This window comes from Parasteatoda tepidariorum, chromosome 4 (assembly GCF_043381705.1).
Source record: "Parasteatoda tepidariorum isolate YZ-2023 chromosome 4, CAS_Ptep_4.0, whole genome shotgun sequence".
NCBI lineage: Eukaryota > Metazoa > Arthropoda > Arachnida > Araneae > Theridiidae > Parasteatoda > Parasteatoda tepidariorum.
In genome coordinates, this window is record NC_092207.1 from 23383614 (window position 1) to 23401802 (window position 18189).

The 18189-nt window shown below is 28.6% G+C and overlaps 1 protein-coding gene across 8 annotated transcripts in view; it reads right to left on the minus strand.

Moving 5' to 3' along the window:
* The window catches only part of LOC107439518 (axotactin), a 95089-nt gene that overhangs the window by 5383 nt on the left and 71517 nt on the right, over positions 1-18189 (minus strand). For 7 of the 8 annotated variants that reach the window (XM_071179535.1, XM_043053322.2, XM_043053321.2 and 4 more), the window contains exons 20-31: positions 16495-16746; positions 15240-15392; positions 14967-15161; positions 12696-12836; positions 9833-9992; positions 8997-9064; positions 7185-7279; positions 5826-5973; positions 4287-4462; positions 2535-2643; positions 1343-1510; positions 510-674 (exon numbers count right to left, since the gene is read on the minus strand). In XM_071179535.1, coding sequence (XP_071035636.1) covers positions 510-674; positions 1343-1510; positions 2535-2643; positions 4287-4462; positions 5826-5973; positions 7185-7279; positions 8997-9064; positions 9833-9992; positions 12696-12836; positions 14967-15161; positions 15240-15392; positions 16495-16746 — 1830 coding nt within the window. Of the gene's footprint in view, positions 1-509; positions 675-1342; positions 1511-2534; positions 2644-4286; positions 4463-5663; positions 5690-5825; positions 5974-7184; positions 7280-8996; positions 9065-9832; positions 9993-12695; positions 12837-14966; positions 15162-15239; positions 15393-16494; positions 16747-18189 lie in introns of those variants that run through there. The other variant, XM_071179537.1, reaches the window with a different exon arrangement.

Below are 18189 nucleotides of genomic sequence, written 5' to 3' on the forward strand. Positions count from 1 at the left end.
ACATAATGGAAATTGAATCTCATTCTCTTTGTCGCGGTTGTCATCTTGAAGAAGAGACATCACAACACATACTTCGTGATTGTGAGGTCTATTCTGTTCAAAGATTTGAGCATTTGGGGCAGCATTGCATTAAAACCAGGGAACTGCAGGATGTTCCTTTAAGGTGTTTGTTGAATTTTATTTCAGCTACAGGGCTTTCATTTTAATCATGATTTAGGGTTCGGGTACAATAGACCTCTGGTCGATGTGCAGATAATCTCTTTGGAGCTGCCCAATCTCTAAGTCTAAGAGTCACGAATCCAAATTAGTATTGAAAATAAGCAAGTATATTTTTGTGCCTTTTAGGTATTGCTGATTTTTTTTTCTCTGCAGAAATTAATTAGTATATTTAAGGTTAGGCCCACAAACCAAAAGTATGAGTTCATGTAGTTGAAAATCCAATCATTATATTAAAACATATTATGGTGTTTGAATTTTTTTCTTACGCTGTACACTATATTCATTCTTACCTGGCTGTAAAATAATGCCTTTTCCATTAGGCTCAGTTGTCCCAAAAGGTGGTTTGGGAAAGTTGAGAACATTTGGTAATGGAGTTTTAGGATATCCAACTAGTGGAAGATCACCTTCATCATAATCATCATCTATTCTTTCATCTTCTTGAGAAAAACTAACAGCTGGTAAAAGGAAAAAAACATACTGTGCATTTATTTTATATAAATAATCTACAGAGAAATAAAAGTTTATGGTCATACAGCTCACTAAAAAGCATAATGATCATTATTTCAAACAACTTTTAAAAGAACTTTCTAAATTAAAATATTTATCACTTTTATAGCAAGCTAGGGTATCATGCATTTTTTCAAAGTTACAATGAGAGTACATTACAATTTTTCTGTGTGTATATTTCTCTTTCAAAGTTGATCACATGAATGTATATTTTAATAGCACAAGAGTCAAAATCAGTTAGTTTACACTAAACATAAACAACATTAAAGTACTCAAAGCAAGCTGATCCAACATTGTAAACAATGCCCTAAATAAAATTTTAAAAAATTTACTAAGGTAGATTAGAGTTGAGGAACATGCTTTTATTTAAGAGGAAGCAGAAAACACCATAATGGCTAAAAATTATTCATATGATTAAATTCACAATTTAACTTTATGGATAAAGATATCTTTAATTCATTACCTTAAAAGAATCAGTTACGTTAGTCTTAAAATATTTAATAACTAATATAACACAACTACTAACTAAACTTTTTTGATAGTTTAGATTATTCTGCATCAATGATAAAATGTAAACATTTCACTTCAGCTTTGCTGATAATTTACATGTCCTTACCTTTAGCTCGCTCAGCACAGGTAGTTGGCCTTCTTTTTCCTCTTCTGCTGTACATTTGAATGTCTTCTCCGAGTCGTTCTCTTTTATGACGACGATGAATGCGATAAATATATAGGAGAAGTGCCAAAACCACTATGAGAAGCATTACACCCATAACTGCAGCTACACCTATAAAATGTGATGAAACAATTCTTTATTATTGATAACATCAGAGTTGGAAGGAAAAAAAGAGCGAAATACCTTAAATAAGGATATATTAAAATATTACTAACCTAATTACTTAAAATTAACAAGCATAACGCAATTATAATTATTGTTGCATTTAATCATTATGAAAGAATAATTTTTTAGTTCAAACAAAGTTTAGTAGAACTAAAGAAGTATTATCAAGAATGTCTACCAAATTCTAAGAATTTGCAAACATATATTGATCTAAAACTGTACGTATAATTTAATTTAATAATTTTCTGCATGTGTTTGTTTAGGGGAGCTTACTTTACACATGATATGGTAATAAGCACCTTTTAAGCACTTTTCTAGCACTCAAAAATATTTTTAAGCACTTTAAAAAAAAATTAATAGGCAGGGTTGGCAAGTTTTTGACAACTGACGGTTTTATCCGTATTTAACCGTCATGCCAAAAAAAACTTTAGTTTTGCAGGCAAGGTTTTTGACAATTGTCAAAAATTGTGAAATTTGGAATCATAAAACGAATGGCGTTTTCATACGCTAAGGACTAACGACATACCGAAATAGATTGGGGCTGAATTAATTGTGAAAACGTTGAATAAAACAATATGAACAGTGTCTTTTTGCATAATACGTGGTGAAAATCAACAGGGTAAAGGGAAAATTAAACACTTTTTAAAAACACCCAATGAAAAAAGCACCTTTAAGCACTTTTTAAAAATGCTAAGCACCCTGTTACATTTTAATTAAATACACTTCTTTTACTAATATGACTAATTGAAGATAAATAGAAAAAAAAGACTTTTTTATCTAGCAAACAAACTTGAAATTTTTTTTTTAAAGTTTAATATTAAAAAATACAACAAATCTATATATATATTTATTATACATACACAAAATTCTACAAATTTTCACTGTATTAAGCAGTAATTTCTGATTTTTGTTCAGTTGAATAATTTAGCTTTCAACACAAAATTCAAATAAAACAAATTTCAGTACTTACGATTACTAGTTCTACTAATACTCTCAAGAGGAGTCATTTCCATATCCGCAAAAACACTTTTATAATCTGCTGTTACAAGAGGCTCAGGAAACCATTCAAGACCTTGTATCTAAAAATGAAACATTTTATTAAAACTAATAAAAAAATTTCATAACCTTAGTAGTACCATTCACTTACATTAAGAAATAAATAATAAGAATGCACTTAAAAGTCAACAAATTTAATCCTAATAAAATTTATGTCCATATTTTTAAATGCGAGTCTAGAAAAATATTAAAAGTAAATTTATTCATACACTGCTACAAAAATAAAATTAACAAAGCTATTCATATGGTATCTACTAAATACTGTAACACTACAAAAAGTAAGAGTCAATTCTAATAGTTTGGTAAAACAATTATTCTCTCTCTATTCCTGTTAGTGGCACTTTCTATTATAAGTGTAGACAATTTTTGTTTAAAGAATATTATTTGGAATCAGTTTAAAGATGGAATCGAAAAAGTTTAACAGCTTTTTGGTTAAACAGCCTTTTGATTGTGGAATTTTTACAGCAGAACAGGAGTTTCTAACTTACATGAGGTTGTGAGCTGCAATTAAAAACACCAGTCAAATGGCGGGCTGCAACTTTATAAAAAATTTATATAGGACTCTTGAAGGAACATCAAATTGTAGAAAACAAAAGTATTGAAATATTAATTAAAATAAGAAGTAGATTTTTACCTGAGAAATAAATTTTTTACATTGTTGGTATGTTAAATTTCACAGAAATGAAGAAATTAGGGTTTTTTAACGAAGAAAAGTACTTTAAACCCATATAGATTTTTTACGAAAATTGTCCAAAAAAAATTAACACTGATATATTTTAGTCAGTGGGCCACAAAAAAAGGCTTGGCAGGCCGGGTGTGGCCCACGGGCCGCCAGTTGGTAACCACTGAGGTAGAACCTTTAAGCAATTAAAATCTCATGGGTTTAATAGAACATCTATACATAGAACTATAAATCAATTATTGGATACTAATAGCTTAGTAGAATATCAACTTAGTAGAATATAGTAAATATCAACCCAGTTCTTTACAGCTTTTTACCTTTTGTACAATAAGTGCAAATGAGTACATTAAAAGAATTTGCGAAAAGATATGAAGGAATCCATAATGTTGTGCTAATAAAATGGCTGCAGAATAGAACGTAAGTCATAAAACAATGCAAGTTACAATAAATGAAGACCTGGGTTTTTGCTGTAGTGCAAGGGATGAACCGGCACAGTAGCAAAAGTGTTAAGAACAAATTTATCATGCTAAAAATAATGTTGTATATTCAGCAACCATCGATGATATACCTCAAAATGATCAAACCAAACAACGATTTCAGATAAAGAATTCTGTAATGGTTTGAGATACAGTGTCCAATAATGGAAAACATTTCATCAATAAAGGAAAAAAATTAATGATGAATATAACAAAAAGGAGATATTGGCTATACACTTATCGCCACATGTTGACAGAGTGTATCCCTAAAAAGGATTGGATATTTCAGCCATATTTAGCACCATCACACTGAGCCAAAACAACAGAAGCTTGGTCCCTTGTCGTATCAAGCAAGAAGATTGGCCACCTTGTTCACCAGATCTAAATCCTTTTAGATTCTTGTGTGAGATGATTTTGGGGTGTAAAATTAATGTTTAGACTCTAAACATAAACTATTACAGAAGTTTAATTACTAAATATCTTTAATGGGTTAAAAAAAACTGTGTACCTCAGGTGGTATATTGGATGGCAATGTTGCCATTAATTGGGATAACTGAGCAAAAGCAGCACACTTCCGCTCATTCACTGTACCATCCACTTTAATTTTATCCAGAGATCCTTTTTTGTAACCAAATGCAGTTTCAAGTGGCATCAGTTTCAAGTTACCAAATTCAATCATAATATCTAAAAAGATAATACTTTAATAAAATTACAATGTTTACACATTTATTTATACGATTTTTCTGCAAACATTAAAAAATATGGATCCTACATTAAATTAGGACTCAAATGTAGATAACGTTCAATTTATTTATGGGTAAAAGTGATTACTTAAAGCTAACACTCAAAGTTTACATCGAATCATTTATGAAAATTTAATCCAAAAATTTCAAATTTAAAAAAAATCCAAAATGCCACCCTGTAGCAAGAGTTCTCTGCTCGTCTATATCATAAAGCTGGCCAGCTCAATCTGAATGAATGAAGAGGAAAAACTTCGGTCGCTCCAACATTTTCGACTGTGCTGTTAATGGTCTACACTTATTGGCTACCTAAAGCAGAGTGGATTCATCGCGAGTCGAGGGGTGGCTGCGCTGCTTTCCATTATAAAACGAAACTATTCTACTAACCGATCTCAGTTTGAAGGGGAGTTGTTAAAAATTAAAGTGCCATAGAATTGGTATTAAATTAAAGTGCCTAACAAAGAAAATGAATAAAATACAATCATGATTAGAATACTTATTAATCACTAGTCATATTACAGCTTAATTATTATCAACAATTGACTGTATTACTCAATACATAACATTATCTAATGAATCTATTTACATAAACTTTTAAATCAACAGCTAATTGCTTAACATTAACCATAAAAATACTAAAGAAAATAACTATATGCAAATATCCTACTCCAGACAATTATTGTAGAGAGATATATGCTAATTCTAACAAGCAACTAAATGATTTCTATTTATCCTAATTTATAAAATTTTGTAAATATAAAATGCTGCTAAAGGAATAATACATTAAAGCTTTTAATTTGTCTATGACTGAAATGAAAATTTATTTTTTTGAAAATTTGGAAAACAGAAAAAAACACATAAAAAGGCATTACAAGTTATTTTCACATGTTGTGTTCTCTTTTTATATGCTTTGGTAAAACCTACATGACAACAACCTGTATCTTAATCTCCAACGTACTTTATCATAACTGAAATTATTAATAATAGCAGCAAAAATTTACAGAGCTAAAACAATTCACCATGAACTAAATTTGTGGTAAGTGTACTAACAATAGCCTTAGAAAGGAAACCATTTTTTTTTTAAAGCAAGTCTTTACGCTATACAGCATGGACATAAAATAACTTTAAAATAATAAAAACAATGAGACTTACTTTCAACTTCAATCAATGTCTACAAAATAATAAATAAAATTCTTGAAAATTGGGTAGTCGCAATTTACAAACTGAATTGATTAATAATTTGCAATAGATATAACAAATAAAAAGTTATAATGTTCTAATATTATAAACAAAAATAAGATTCTTACTAGAAATACATCCTTTGAAGCTTCCGTATTCTCTTTTATTCATTTCTTTAGGTAAGCCAGCAACATACAAAAGATTTGGAATCCCTTCATAAGTTTCAGAAGATGTTTCTATCACCTGAATGAAAGGATTATAGGTTTTTCCATCTACCTAGAACATAAGATTGATTGATTGAATGTAGGGTTTAATGGTACAAAGTCCAAATAAGGACATGCTGAGCCAAACAATACAGTATAGCAGTTTAAAGGCTAAGGTAAAAGTGCATACAGCAATTTCATTGTACAATTTTTATTGATAAAATGGTACAAGTTTATAAAATCTGAGATAAAAGAGGCATAAATACAATATAAAATACAATGAGTAAAATGATACGAAGGTGATACGATGTTTGCATACTGAATAAAATTGTAGATGCTTTTAAAAACATTCAAATATTGTTAAAAAATACCAACGGCACATAGAAATGCAAAAATATTAGGATGATGAATGTCATTCAATAAATCCTGTATACATAAAATAGAACTCCCGAATAAGGTAAAACGTTGTCGGTTAAAACATGGGCAAAATATTAAAATGTGGTGAATCGTGAGCGGAACATTACAAGTATGACATTGAGGAGAAGGTTCTCCAAATAGCAAATGAAGGCGTGTTCACCGGGTGTGACCTATTCGCAGACGAGTAAGTTTAACGTTTGCACTATGCAAGTGCAGCACAGGCAACTGGTTCAAGTCTGTTTTAATATTATGTAGTTTATTCAAAGTTTGGAGGTCCCACCTTTGTTGCCATAAAGATGTAATAAATCGTCGAAAATGCAGCTTAACACCCGAGAAAGGTACAGATAATGACAGGAGAGCATTGGCAGATCGAGCAGCAGAGTCAGCTAGGTCGTTTCCGGGTATGCCAACGTGACTCGGAATCCCAACAGAACAACACATGAAACCCATTTTTATGAAGAGTGATCAACAGATGAATAATAATACAGAAAATTGGATGATTATTACTGTTAAAATTATCTAACTGGTGCAAAACGCTTATACTATCATCGGAGTAAATACAATATCTCCGTGCAAAGCGTGAAGAAATCAGTCTTAGTGCCAAAAGAATGGCAACAGCTTAGTGTTGGAATCAATCGTTGAACCTAGAACATAAGAGTTCTTTCTATAAAAAAAATAACATTCATAAAATTCACTCCAAATAGCATTTCAAAAATAATTAGTCAAGACAATAATTAAACAAACTAAAAGAAAGCACAGCAAATTATATGCAAAGAGATATTAAGGTTTTATCACATACTTATCAAATAATAATTACAGATCAAATTTAATAACTGGATAATAAATCTGCATAATGCATAGACTTACAATTAAATTGACTATTCCAGCTTTCCATGAAAAGTAAAACCAATGTCTATTATTGTCAGACCAAGTGTTACTAGTCATTGCTTTTCTTCTAATAACTAAAAAAAAAAATATGTACAGGCATATTTAATAAATATAAGCGTTTTTATTTAATCTGAAAAATTAAAAATATAATAAACGATACTTGTACTAATGCAGGCAAGCTAAGAAAAAACTAAAATAAATAATAGTTTGTTTAAAAAAATATTAATAATTATAAAATGGGGCAATATTCAAGGAATTTTTTTTTAAAGTTTCAGACACTTAATAAGACTTAAAACGTTATGATTTAGAAGTGACCAGGCTTATTAAAAACAGTTTTGAAAAAAATCATGAAAAACACACCAATCTAGATTTAATTTGATGAATTACTTGCAATAAGCATACATCATTATTTTTTATTATGAAGAAAAATATTTGAAGTAAAAAAAAAAATAATAATAATAAAATGTGTAACTTTCAACTGATTTTACACTTGCTATCACAATTGCAATAAGCAACAGATTTATAGATATATTTTATATCAGACATATATACAGATAGACAGATTTATATATCAGACATAAATCTTGCATAAATTTTATGTATTTAAGACCCAAAAAAATAATAATAGTTCAAAACTTTTTTTTTCGCTTAATTTGTATGTCTTGATTGTTAACATCAAATATTAAAGGGATATGCATACTATGCTTTTAAAGCTATTAATATGCAAATCAGACCTATTTGTGGAGAACGATGCAAAACAGTTTGTGAAGACCTTATTAAAATGTTAGAAAATCCTGTTAGAATTTTGTCTAATTTAATTAAATGAAGAATATGATTGTTTTTTTAAGAAATAACAATGTAAACATTTTTTTATTAATAACATTGTTATTGCTTTTGATTTTATTTTTAATTATCATTTCCTTTTTATCGTTAATTCACAAGCCACAGTAATTTTGGTTTTATAACTTCTCCCTGAAATATGTAAAAACATTTAAATATAAATTGTGGTCTAATTTTATGATTTTGATTTTTATGACAAAAATTATGAAATAAGCCTCCAAGTGCCATGCCTAGCACTTAGTTTATTAGATCTATTTCATCATCATCAATGGCTCGACAGCCTAGGGTGGGCCTTGGTCTTCTCAAGAAGTTTTTTCCAGGCTAACCTTTTTTTTTTGCTAATGTTTTCCAAGTTTTAGTTTTTAAGACCAAAAGGTCTTTCTCTAGGCCATCTACTCATCTCAAATTCGGAATGCCTCTTTTTCGTGTGCCAACTGGTCTGGCATTAACAACTCTTTTTGTGGTACGGTCTTCGCCATTCTGATAATGTGGCCTGACCATTTTATTCTTTTTTGTTTAATAAAGTTAATAATGTCAGATTCATTATATGAGTGATAAAGCTCTAGATTTGATTTTCTAAGCCACACACCATTTTTTCGAATTCCTATTTCAATTTACATGATTTTTTTTTTTTAAATGTTGTATTTTTAAAACAAAAAATATTTAAAAAGAAAAAAATTAAATTAAGAATTCAATAAATGTGTTGCTCTGAACAAATGCCTTTGGTACTCCCTTTACAACACAACTCTGTAAATAACGAAATTTCCTGGTTTGAAGTATGCAATAAAACATATTTGGGAATAGAGGTAGTGGTACACAATATGTATTCTAAAAATCAAGGGAAGGAAAAATTTTTAAAAAAATGCCACAATTTTAATACTGAAAAATAAATAGAAACGTAACTTATTATGCATAAGCTTTAGAAAAAGCTATTTATTTATAAAGTCTTACTGTTTGTGGTGATTCTTTCTTCGACAAATAAGGCGTTATCTTCAGCAAGTCCAAATAAAATATATCTCCTACAAAATTTTGTCATTAATGTTATATGAGAATTTTATAATGTCTTAAATAATTTACAATTAAAGTTTGATTTTTGTACACCTCAGAATTTAATGATTTAAACCATTTTTTTACTGCATTACATAAATTATAAAGAACCAAAACTCTGATAATATTTATGAAGACAATATTTAACAACAATATTTAAAACAAAATACTAACTAAAAATAATTTGTTAATTGAGTTACTACAAACTAAACATTGGATAAATATTTAGTGAATAAATAGGAATTTTTAACTAAACTAAATTTATTTTTTAACTAAAAAACTAAACAATGAATAAATAAAAAATTTGACTAATAATTGCAAAGCCAGAGAGCCAATTTATGAGTTAGATATCGAACAAAGAGTAAATTTAGATCAGAAAACATTACAAAAAAACAATTATTCAAAATTACTTAAGTAGTCTTTGTTCCTTTTTTAAATAAACATAACACCAAATGTGCAGAATAGAAACATTTATTTAATGATAGTTAAACTTTAAATTAATTTTCATACAACTAATATGAAATTATAATTTATAAGTTATAGTATATTAACTACAATTAGTCTATTCAGACAAAGCTTTCATTATAAATTATTTGAGATATCAAAAATATCACTATCTTAATATAATATGCTTAGTAACATATAAAAATATCTTCAAATTGAATCAATGATTAAAAAAAATTAAAACACTTTTAAATCATGTGAATTCTGTTCAGAACTTAATTCAAAGTAGTTCTAACCTTTCCTGAAGTTGAATAAACAACAAAACTTGAAAAGCAGCTTTAGCATCAGTTGAAAAAGCAAGCCTCACAGCCATATCTGCTCGCATTTCATCAGATATTTCCTCTCCTTGGAATGAATATGTTAACAACGTGTAGCCATCAAAATTGCCTCCTATATCTAAACAAGACATTTTAAAATCAGAAATGTATAATACACAATTGAAAAGAGTTAAAACAAAATATATTAATTCAACATTTAACCATTAAAAGAAATCACATGATACATAATTAAACTAACAACGAGATAATAGAAAAAATTAAGTTTCGTTAAATGAATAATTAATAAACTATATATTCTTAGGCCTGATTGATATGATGCACCCCTAAATATTTTCAATCAGGTAAATGAATGAAAATTTAAAAAATAAAAATTATAGTCTGTTACATACTTCCCAAACAACTCCAACACAGGGTTTATAACATTTCATTTTTTCATTGCATAACTTTTCTATTAATGCAGTCTACATAAAATAGAGAATTTAGATTTAGTTACATGTAGTGTTTATATTATCTAGACCTTATTCGTTTTTTTTCCTTTTCTTTTTTTTTACAAGCATTATTTAAAGAAATTATCTTAAAGCATTTATTTCAAAGTAAATCTAATATTGTTTCATGGCGAAAAAAATAAAAATAACAGCAATTTGAATTTTTTTTTTAAATAAAGCATGCTGTCTGTAGGAAGAAGTTTTACAATTTTAACCCTTTGAGTGCCAGTCCCCGCTTTTTCCAGACTTTCAGATGCAGGTTTCTCAGCATCAAAACACTGGTTCTTTCATGCCATTGAATAGTAATATAGAGTGTAGTAAGAAAATTTCTGCACAATTTTCCCAAGGGTCTCAAAGATTAGAGAGATTAACTGCATTTGGTACTTAATTAAAAGGATGGAAAAACAAATAAGATTAAAAAAAAAACATTTAATAAGAAATTAAGACTGAAAATTATAAATAGCAATGACTAAAATTAAACTTATGTAATAAATATACCTTTTTATGTTGTCACATTACACAATAAAACAGATTTCTTAGAGCATGAAAGAACGCTTAAACATGTAAATAAGAAATTTTTCATAATTAATGAAAACATTTAATAAATATCTTGTATCAAGACTATTTTTATAATAGCGAACACTTATCTTCGCATAAACTCAGGTAATTACATTTTAAAGTTAACAAATGAATATTGAATAAAAATGTATTTAAATTTATAAAATGGAGTCATTCTATGGGCCCATTCTGATCAACAAAAAGCTCAACTTGACCATATCAAATGTTATATTATCACGCCTTTTAACATCTTGAATTTAACTAAATACGAAAATACATCTAAGAGGGAACATGCTATCAACAAGTTATCTAGTTTAAAGTTTGCAAAAATAAATAAAAAAAACAAAAAATCTATCTATCAAGTAAAACAGATTAATAATCAAGAGTTTTCTAAACGAAAGAAAAATGAAACCAACTGGAAATTTTTTTTAAAAAAATTATAAGATTCTAACAAGCGTATTTACTAAAATACTTTCTGAATATTAATTAATAAATAAAACATATTCAATGCTTTTCTTTTTGAGATTATTGAACAGGGTGCGTAGCCAAATCTTTGAATCAAAAATAAGCACTTTTTAAAAACTTTTCAAGCACTTTACAAAAATTTTCAAGCACTCAAAAAATTCATATTCAATCAATGATATTATTGAAAAACAAAAACTTTTTAAACAGTTTTAGCGTTAAAAAAAATAAATAAATAAATGGGCGTAAATCGAAACAATCACTACTTTCTCACATCACCGAGTGATTTCAACCTGACCCTGAACTCAGAAGAAAAGTACCCTTACCCCCTACGTCAAAAAAAGTGTTAGAAGTAAAATAAAATAAACAAGAACAAAATTAAAATAAATTAAAAAGAAAAAAATTTCATAAGGATCTGATATTTTCTATCCGAATTAGAGCACTCGGGTTTCAGTTTCAAGTGCGCGCGCATGCGCAAGTCATAACGTGGGTACGACATGAAGTCCGCGTGAATGATTACGTAGCATTTTTCGTGAAATGCATGGGATCCACCAGATATCACTGAAGGGAGAAAAAAAATTATTCGGAAAAAAAAAGCACTTTTTAAAAATGCCAGCTGAAAAAAACACCTTTAAAAGCTTTTAAAAACGAAATCCCCCCAAAAGCACCTTTAAATACTTTTTACAAACGCTACGCACCCTGTTGAAAGAAACTTCTGAATAGGGCTTAAAAATAAAAACTACTTCATTGTCAACCAACCAATTGCTTAAAACGAGCACACACTGATACAATATAAAAGAGCATAATTTATATCAAACTTCTTTTCATGAGCTAACCATGCTCTTTTAGAACAGTCTCGAAAATGGAAACATAATTTTTTTAAATAAAAAATAATTTTTTTTATTCTAAGCAAATAAAGTTAATTTGATAAAAATGCAAACTTAAAGTAGTGAAAAAACTGAAGACAAGTAAAAATAGAAATTTATGACCTTTTCTTTCATTCGACGGTAAATTATCTTTGAATTTAAGAAATGAAGGTGAGCAACTGAGTCTAATAAAAACCACAATGCTACAATTAAAAATCGAAAACCTTTTAACATGTAACTGTAATTATTTTGATTAAAGATTTAATAATACAAATTAAAAATATAACTAGTGTGTACATTTACAACAAGAATATTAACACTTCTAATGTTGCTTTTTTCATTTTAGAGAACAAATACAGATTGTAGGTCAATATTCTAATGAGTAAAATAGTAGTCGTAAATATCATATCCTATTTTAAACACAGATGAGCACCTTAAACAGGAAATAACCTTTCTGACATGCTTCTCCAGTGTAAGAAGTGAGAGAACAGTCGCAAGATGTTGTGTTATCCTTCCAGTGTTCAATACATAATCCATGATTGTGACAAGGCAGACTATCACATAGCATTGCACACCCAGGAGCTAAGTCACCTAAAAATATTTTAAAATCACAAAAAGCATTAAATAATGGCCAGAAAAAACATCAAAACTTATTATCTAAAAGAAAATTTTAAGTTTCCAAATGCTCCGCATTATGACAGACTTGATGACTTCTTATTTGTTTACTACTACAGGGTGTGTAGACAAATTTTTCAACAAAAAATAAGCACCTTTTAAGCACTCAAGAAATATTTTTAAGTACTTTGAAAAATATCATAATTAGACAGGATTGGCAAGTTTTTGACAATTGATGGTTTTATCCGGTTTTATTTACAGTGACGAAGATGATGGTACGTCACAAATGATGAAATTAACAAGAGAAATGAAATTTTCCATCACTAATGGAGAAAAAAAATTGACAATGTTTAGTTGGTCCTTGTAATCAGCAAAAATTAGAGAGATTTTTCGATTCTATTAGAGAGGGCAGAAAATGAAGTCTGAAATTGAGAATCTCTTGCAAACTGCAGCAGGGTTGCACATGAGAGTCAAAACTACTGAATGAGCCTTACTACTGAATGCCTTACATGAGAGCCTTACAACTGAATCCAGCTGAGTATACGCAAGTGCGGACATGCAAGTATTTAATCAAACATGTAAAACAAATGGTGCTTTCACACACTTCAGACCAGCGATATGCCAAAATAGATTGGGGTTAAATTAATTGTGAAAAATGTTGAATAGGACAATGTCTTTTTGCATGATTTGTGACGAAAATCAACATGATTAAGAAAAATATCACATTTCGGAAAAGGGAAAATTAAGCACTTTTTAAAAACACCCATGGAAAAAAGCACCTTTAAGGACTTTTAAAAAACGAAAATCGAAAATAAGCACCTTTAAGCACTTTTGAAAAAAGCTACGCACCCTGTACTATTTGATTAAAACGTAGATTAAACCAACAAATCAGCTATCTTGTTTATCTGCTATAGTGCAGTGGTTCTTAAGTTTTTTCGACTAAGGAACCCTAAATAATCTATCATCTTTTAGAGGAATTAACAGACTTAATAAAAAAATAAAAATATTAATGATTGAAATTTTATTAATTATTTTGAAAATATTTAATAAATTAATAAAATAAAATTTTTCATTGAATTGTTTTATTGATGCTTTATGTCACATAGTTAAATTTAGAGGTGTGGAGCATCATTTAGTCTTTTAATTTGGTTTTAGAGTATGTATAAACTGAATATACATGAACTAAAATTTGATTTTCATTGAAATAAAAACGAAAAGGAACGAAAATAAACATTGAGAGAGGTTATTAGAGAGAGATTTTTTCTTGAATTCAATTATTTTTATTCCATGCAAAATACTAAAGCAATTTTTGATAAATGTGTTCTTTTCATCATTCATTAAATATATTGTAATTTGAATTTTTTTAATTTTGCTCTTCTTTCTTCGCAAGCATTTTAATTCAATAATTTCATAAAAAATATTCAATAAATAATGGGTAATTAATCGGATATAAATTCAATCATGGGTTTCGAAAATTATAACTGGTAAAAAAAGAAAGTCCTAACTCTCAGAATCCCTGTGACGCTTCCATGGAATCCTAGAGTTCCGTGGAATACCATTTGAAAACTGCTACTATAGTGTTTCAAACACGACAAAAATCATAGAGGAAAGGAAGATTAAGACCTGTTCTCTTGATAATAACTCATATATAAAATCATATGTAGCTAAAATAGAAGCAATGGCTCAAAATTAGTTTATGCAAATTATTTTTAAAAGTCTCTGAAAAAAGGAAACATTGGCAACTGCAAAATTAATTTTAATACATGTAAAATATATTCCAAACACAGGGATCACCTACGAAAGGACAACAACAAATAATTGAAATAATGTGTTCTGATATCGTAAAGCTGGAAAAAACTTCTCAAACATTTGTAATTCATGACTTAAAAAAACATACCCGAAGAAGACAAACTTTAAAACATTCTCAAACAAGTACATAGTAAAAAAGACATACAAAATATTGATTTAAAAACAAATTTTGAATAAAATTCCAAAATTGACTTGATGAGATAATTGAATTGATAGATTAATATTATTGTAATAAAAAGAAATTAAATTAAAACATCACTAAAACAGTAAACAAATTTTGAGCAGAGATAAATATACCATTTTTAGCATCGGCATTATCGGTTAGAGCAGCTGCTTCCAAATCAAAGAGTTTATCACCTATCATAAATCCTTGAATGCAACCAACAAAACCAGATTTTGTAAAATTAGTAGAGGTTCCGCTACCGACATGACCTAAAAACATTTCGTTGTGGTCTATTGTTCGGTATGTTCCTCTTGGTGGAAAAACAGTTTCTAAAATGAAAAATACCTTCAATAAATATTATTAGATTACTTTATGAATCAAACAAGTCAAATGCAAAACATACAAACCTAATTCTTGATTTTGTCGCCAGGGCATACGAAAATATTTTCCTACAAATTTAATAACAACATCAGCTGATGAATTTTTATCATTTACAAAAAGTGTAGTACGTTGCAACTGTCGTTCAACTTTTATTTGTACTGGTAATCCTTTAGAAAGTCCTATAAAATTAAATTTATAAAATTTATTATGAAAATACAATGGGAATGATTACAAGAGTTATAGATTATTTTTTAAGGTGTCTGTCAAAAATCTAGATTGTAATTTCCCTGACTTTCTGAGGTTTTCTAGATTTTTATGTTAAAATGTCTAGAATTTTTTTTTCACAGCAGTATTTTCTTAAATTTACTAGACCATAAAATATTAATCAGTATATAACAAACCACACAAATTTGAACTAAGCCTTAAAAGCAAATGTTTAAACAATATTTAACTTTTTCCTACACTTTCACTAACATGAAAAATTTCACGTATGAACTTAAGGCTTACATTTAAAAAAATGTAATTCCATTTAACATATCTATCAAAAATAACTCTTTAAAAATTCATTTCTTCATTTTTGATTGATTTTCTAAATAAAATCAATCAAAATCAAATACAAGAATTTCATTAATGAAAGAAGAGATTTAAAAAAAGAAAGGGAAATAAATAATTTCTAACTTAAAAACTCACAATTTTTATAACTGAAATGATGCATTATATTTCATCTCCCTCCCTATAAAATACAGAACCTCCAAACATTAATTATTTACAGACAATTTGCCATTGTCAAAGACTCACAGGAAGGGTGCAGTAATAGCTAGACTCTAAAGTGCATTTTTTTTTTACCCCTTCTGATACGACATATTATCCATCGTAAGCATGTTTCGTGCATATCTGGATTTCTGGGAGAGTTTACACATCATCAACAAAAAAAAAAAGTAAAACATTCTATTGTTAGTGATCTTTCTGCTGTATAATTTTTTAATTTCAGTTTGTATTGCCAATTTATACTGCTACTCTTTAACTTGCATATTTTAATTTAATTACATAATGTGACATAACATCTGTCAAATTATATAATCTCTATTTTGCCACCCATGCGCTACTGATGTGACACTGGAACATGCTCAGGTTTTAATTAATTTAAATCTCTTTTACTCCATTTTATATACCTATTTTATATTGTCTTTTTTTTTACTTTATTTTATATATCTCCATTTTATATACCTATTATTATTTGTTTTAAATGAATGAGCAATAAAATAAGATAACTTTACTAACCCTGAGCCTCTGCATGCAACTGATACACAGTTTGATCTGAATTGAAAGTAAAGTACACTTTTTTATTAGCAAAATGGAGTTGCACAAAATTATTGTAATGGTCAAAAGCATAGAGTAAAATTCCTTCTTTCTCGAATGTCCGGAAGTTTAGAAGAATATCTTTTTCCAAAACAGGATTCGTTTCATTTCCTTCATTTTTATGGTGATAATATGAGCCAGGTGTAACCACAGTCATAGCATTTATATTGATGTCTATAGAAAAGAGAAAAAAAAAGAGATTAAATTTAGTTTTAAAATCTAGAGAAAAAAATAGTGCCTGGTTTATATTTAAGCAGAAATTATTCGTGATAATTGCTAACGTTTTATAACTATTTATGAATGAGTAAAATAATTTAAATTAGAAAAAGCTCTTAGAAAATATTTATTAATTATGATTACGTTTAAAAAATAAATAAACAGATGAACTACATTTATTTTAATTTAAGACATATGAATTTATTTAAATAGTGTGCCATCTTTCTGTTTATTAAAACAATTAAGTTAACCTCACAATCATGTTTGTACAAGTCATTTCTGACTTATTTTAAAATTAATAGACCTCCAGTTTGCTGTGATAGCTCAGTGCCTAAGGCACTGAACTGTTGTTGTGAAGGATTGGGGTTCAATCACCAGTGGTGGGTTAAAGCTCACCCAGCTTCAGATAGATGGGTACCAGCTGGTTTGGAGAGCAATGCTGACCCTATTACATCCTGTTAATCATGAAACTGTGAAGCTTTAAACTCCATGACACTCTGGTCCACAGTGAGCTGTTGCAGGAATACAATGTTCTTACTCAGAGAGAGTAGTCAGAGAGTAAAAAAGGGAAATCTAAGAATATATATATACTAGGGGGCTAAGCCCCCTGTTCGCTGCCGCTCACCAACCCCTATGATTGCTTCGCAATAGTTGTCTTTTCTTGGCAGAAAACAGTTTTTCTACTAAAGTTAAAATTATTCTCTTAACATATATGTACTAAAAGGAATTCTATTTGCTTACGCGCTTGTGCCTCTACTTCCCATGTCCAATGTATTATAAACATTTACATCTCTTTGTGATCAGAAGTGATTTTTTCTTTCCCTAATAATAGCAGTACTGGAAAATAACTTTAAATTAGGAATACAAAAATATTTAAAGGAAAACAATACCCTTACAACTTTTATTAATTTTCTGCTAATGACAACTGAAACAATATTAAAATAAATGAGGAAAAACTGGATCCTACCTCATGATTTTTAGGCCAATAGAAATGCACGCACAACAATGGAAAACTGTGTCACCATCATTAGACATAATCAAAATAAAATAAAAATCGACACTCAGCTTTAGCTGGTAAGTTTAGTCGTAACATTAGCAAGCAGCATTATTAAAAATTATTACCTATTCAGACACATGCGTTCTCAATTCTAATTGGCTGTCTTGTGCATTACTAACCGCAAGTCTTCTGTGATTGGCTATTTGTTATCATTTTACTTTCTTCTTATATTATATAAAGATTTCAAAAATGCAAAAATACAAGTCATGATGCGTAAATATGAATCACAATGCATAATTTTTAAATCGCGTGAATACAAGTCCAAATGTCTAATTTTTAAATCAAGTTTAAATACGAAAATCGATGTTTGATATTACAACCGCATAAACAAATCACGACATTGG